Consider the following 3473-nt stretch of genomic DNA (forward strand, 5'->3'; position numbering starts at 1 on the left):
AAACCCTCACCTAGCTTATCTACTTCTATTAAGTCTTGTTTTGTTGTTAATTCGGACAGTGTGTGGCATGCTAGACTAGGCCACCCTCATTCTAGGGCTCTTGCTTTAATGTTACCAAATGTTTCTTTTGATAACTCAATGTGTGAGTCTTGTATTCTTGGTAAACATTGCAAATCTATTTTCCCTAAGTCTAATACTATTTATGAGCATTGCTTTGATCTAGTGCATTCTGATGTGTGGACTTCACCATGTCTTTCTAGAGATAATAACAAATACTTTGTGACTTTTATTGATGAAAAATCTAAGTACACATGGATTACTTTGTTACCATCAAAGGATAGAGTGTTTGATGCATTCATAAATTTCCAAAATTATGTTACTAATCATTTCAATGCTAAAATTAAGATACTTAGGTCAGACAATGGTGGAGAATATACAAGTCACAAGTTCAAAGAACATTTGGCTAAGCATGGCATTTTACATCAAACAAGCTGTCCATATACACCCCAACAAAATGGTGTGGCCGAGAGGAAGAACCGACACCTCATGGACGTTGCACGGTCCATGATGTTCCACTCACACGTCACAAGACGATATTGGGGCAATGCCGTGATGATGGCGTGTTACTTGATTAATCGAACACCAACCAAAGTCCTTAGTGACTTGTCGCCGTTTGAGGTATTGAACAAATTTAAACCATCCCTAGATCACTTACGCGTATTCGGTTGTGTTTGTTTCGTGTTCGTACCAGGGGAACAGCGGAGTAAGCTTGATCCTAAAAGCGTGAGGTGCATGTTCATCGGCTATTCCACGACTCAAAAGGGATACAAGTGCTATGATCCAACGACAAGTCGTTTGTATGTTTCTCGAGATGTTCGCTTCATGGAAAATGTTGGCTATTTCAACAACAAGGACTGGAACAGCCTCAAAGACCTCTCCTCTTCACCGAATGACCGGGCCTCTAGCCTAAAATTCCTCCTTGATCACCTTGGGAATTCGTCTCCACCGCCTGCCCCTACACGGCTCGAGTCAAGTCCGACCAGTATAGAGAATGGGCCGGACCCCGCGGACGTCCCCGCGGATGAATTGCCTTCAGATCATGTTCCTCCTGTGCCAACTTCGCTGGCTGGACCCCATGGTGTCTCCTTAACGCCTACTGAGGACCACCAGGAAGCGGCTTCCACGGCCAGTGACACGGTTGACTTACACCCAATAGAGCTGCCTTCTCAACCAGGTCTACGCAGAAGTGAACGTGTTCGGTCTCACCCGTCCACATGGAAGGACAAACGAGTCTACTACAACAGTCAAGCCGTTGCACATCCTGTTCAGGCCGTTTGTTCGCTTGAGCTGCTTCCGGTCGAGCACCAAGCCTTCTTTGGCCAAGTCGATGCTCATTGGGTTCCTCAAACTTATGATGAGGCTAAGGCACACCAAGAGTGGTTAGATGCTATCAAAGACGAAACTGGTGCCATGATCCGGAACCACACGTGGGATGAGGCTGACCTTCCCAAAGGCAAAAAGGCTGTGAGCTCCAAATGGGTCTTCACCATCAAGTTCTTGAGTACAGGCGCCATTGAACGCCACAAGGCTCGACTGGTCGCCCGTGGTTTTACCCAAACATATGGTGATGACTACATGGAGACATTTGCCCCGGTGGCCAAGCTCCATACCGTTCGGGTCGTTCTCTCTCTCGCGGTCAACCTCTCGTGGGATCTTTGGCAAATGGATGTTAAAAATGCCTTTCTCCAAGGCGAATTGGACGAGGAGGTTTATATGACGCCTCCTCCGGGCCTTGAAGACTTGGTTGCTCCCGGGAAAGTCTTCAGGCTGCGCAAGGCCATCTATGGCCTCAAGCAGTCTCCGCAGGCCTGGTACCACAAGCTGAGATCCACCCTCAAAACTCACGGTTTTAGGCGATCAGAGGCCGATCACACCCTTTTCACGCGTCAAACATCTCTTGGCCTGGTCGTGGTGCTTATCTATGTCGACGACATTATTGTGACTGGCGATGATAAAGCTGGCATTGCAGATACCAAGCAGACTCTCAAGTCTGCTTTTGATATCAAGGACTTAGGCGAGCTCAAATACTTCCTTGGGATTGAAATCTGTCGCTCTCCGGAAGGACTCTTTCTTTCCCAATGCAAGTATACTCTTGACTTGCTAACTGAAACCGGCAAGCTTGGTGTGTCTCCGGGGCGGCTACGCCACTAGTTGAGGATTACCAGCTCAAGCGAAAGGGGGAGAGCATTCGGGCAAAATAAGGCAAGCCGCGAGAGCCCATGGACGAGCCATTCCCGGATGTCACACGCTATCACCGGCTTGTAGGTAAGTTAATATATCTTACCATCACGCGACCTGACATATGCTATGCTGTGAACCAGGTTAGTCAGCACATGAAGGCTCCAAGCAAGTACCAAGGGATCATGGTCGAAGGAATTCTAAGCTATCTCAAAGGCAGTCCGGGTCAAGGCATTTGGATGGGCAAGAATGATAATACTGAACTAGTAGGCTATTGTGATGCGGACTACAATGGGGATACTTTGGATAGGAGGTCAACCACTGGATATTGTACCTTCATCGGTGGGAACCTAGTTACATGGAAGTCAAAGAAGCAGAAGGTGGTATCTTGCTCAAGCGCCGAAGCCGAGTATCGAGCAATGAGGAAGCTAACCAACGAATTGACTTGGTTGAAGGGGCTTCTCAAGGATCTTGGTATTGACTCAAAACAACCGATTACGATACATTGTGACAATGAGGCTGCAATTCACATAGCCACCAACTCTGTCTTCCATGAGAGAACCAAGCACATTGAAAGTGATTGCCATAAAGTTAGGGAGAAGATTGAGGAAGGAGTTATACTACCGTGTCACACTCAGAGTCAAGATCAGTTGGCCGATATCTTCACCAAATCTGCAAGTCCTAAGGTTTGTGACTACATTCATACCAAACTTGGGCTTGTAGACATTACAAGACCTTGATCGACTCCTCTAATCCGTGGACAGCACACTCTTTTTCCCTTGACTTAGTTTTGTCCCATGAGGTTTTCTAAATCAAGGTTTTTAATGAGGTGCTGCTTCACGGGTTCCAAGCTTAGCCAATTCATTCGGCTAAGCTTGAGGGGGAGTATTGACCATGGCCGTTTATGTGTTAGGCTGTCCGTACGGTCCGGTTATGTGTTAGGCCGTCCGTACGGTCCGGATAGCCTAGGCCATCAGGCCATCAGGCCAGAAGTGAGAAATAAGGAAGAGGCGGCCCTAGAAGCCCACGAGAAAGAAGGATCTCGAATGGAGGAAGAAGCACGTGTGCATTTGGGGGCTTGGTGGTTGACTCCACAATTCAAACCAACAAGGACATGTCGCTTTCACCTCATTAATGTTGCACCATGGACCACACAAGTGGCTCTCTTCTTCTCTCTTGTGCCCAACAGCTAATTCGTTTTGTTTTCACTATATCTAGCCTTGTAAACAACATAA

At 47.2% G+C, this 3473-nt stretch overlaps 1 protein-coding gene across 1 annotated transcript; it reads left to right on the plus strand.

Moving 5' to 3' along the window:
- Window positions 1-2279: 2279 nt before the first annotated feature.
- Window positions 2280-2924, plus strand: LOC109131635 (uncharacterized mitochondrial protein AtMg00810-like; the record flags this gene model as incomplete). Its single annotated transcript, XM_019242806.1, has 1 exon — window positions 2280-2924. A coding segment is annotated over exon 1 (645 nt), but the record flags the coding sequence as incomplete, so codon positions are not given.
- Between the last annotated feature and the right edge of the window lie 549 nt (window positions 2925-3473).

This window comes from Camelina sativa, unplaced genomic scaffold, assembly GCF_000633955.1.
Source record: "Camelina sativa cultivar DH55 unplaced genomic scaffold, Cs unpScaffold00985, whole genome shotgun sequence".
In the NCBI taxonomy this organism is placed as follows: Eukaryota; Viridiplantae; Streptophyta; class Magnoliopsida; order Brassicales; family Brassicaceae; genus Camelina; species Camelina sativa.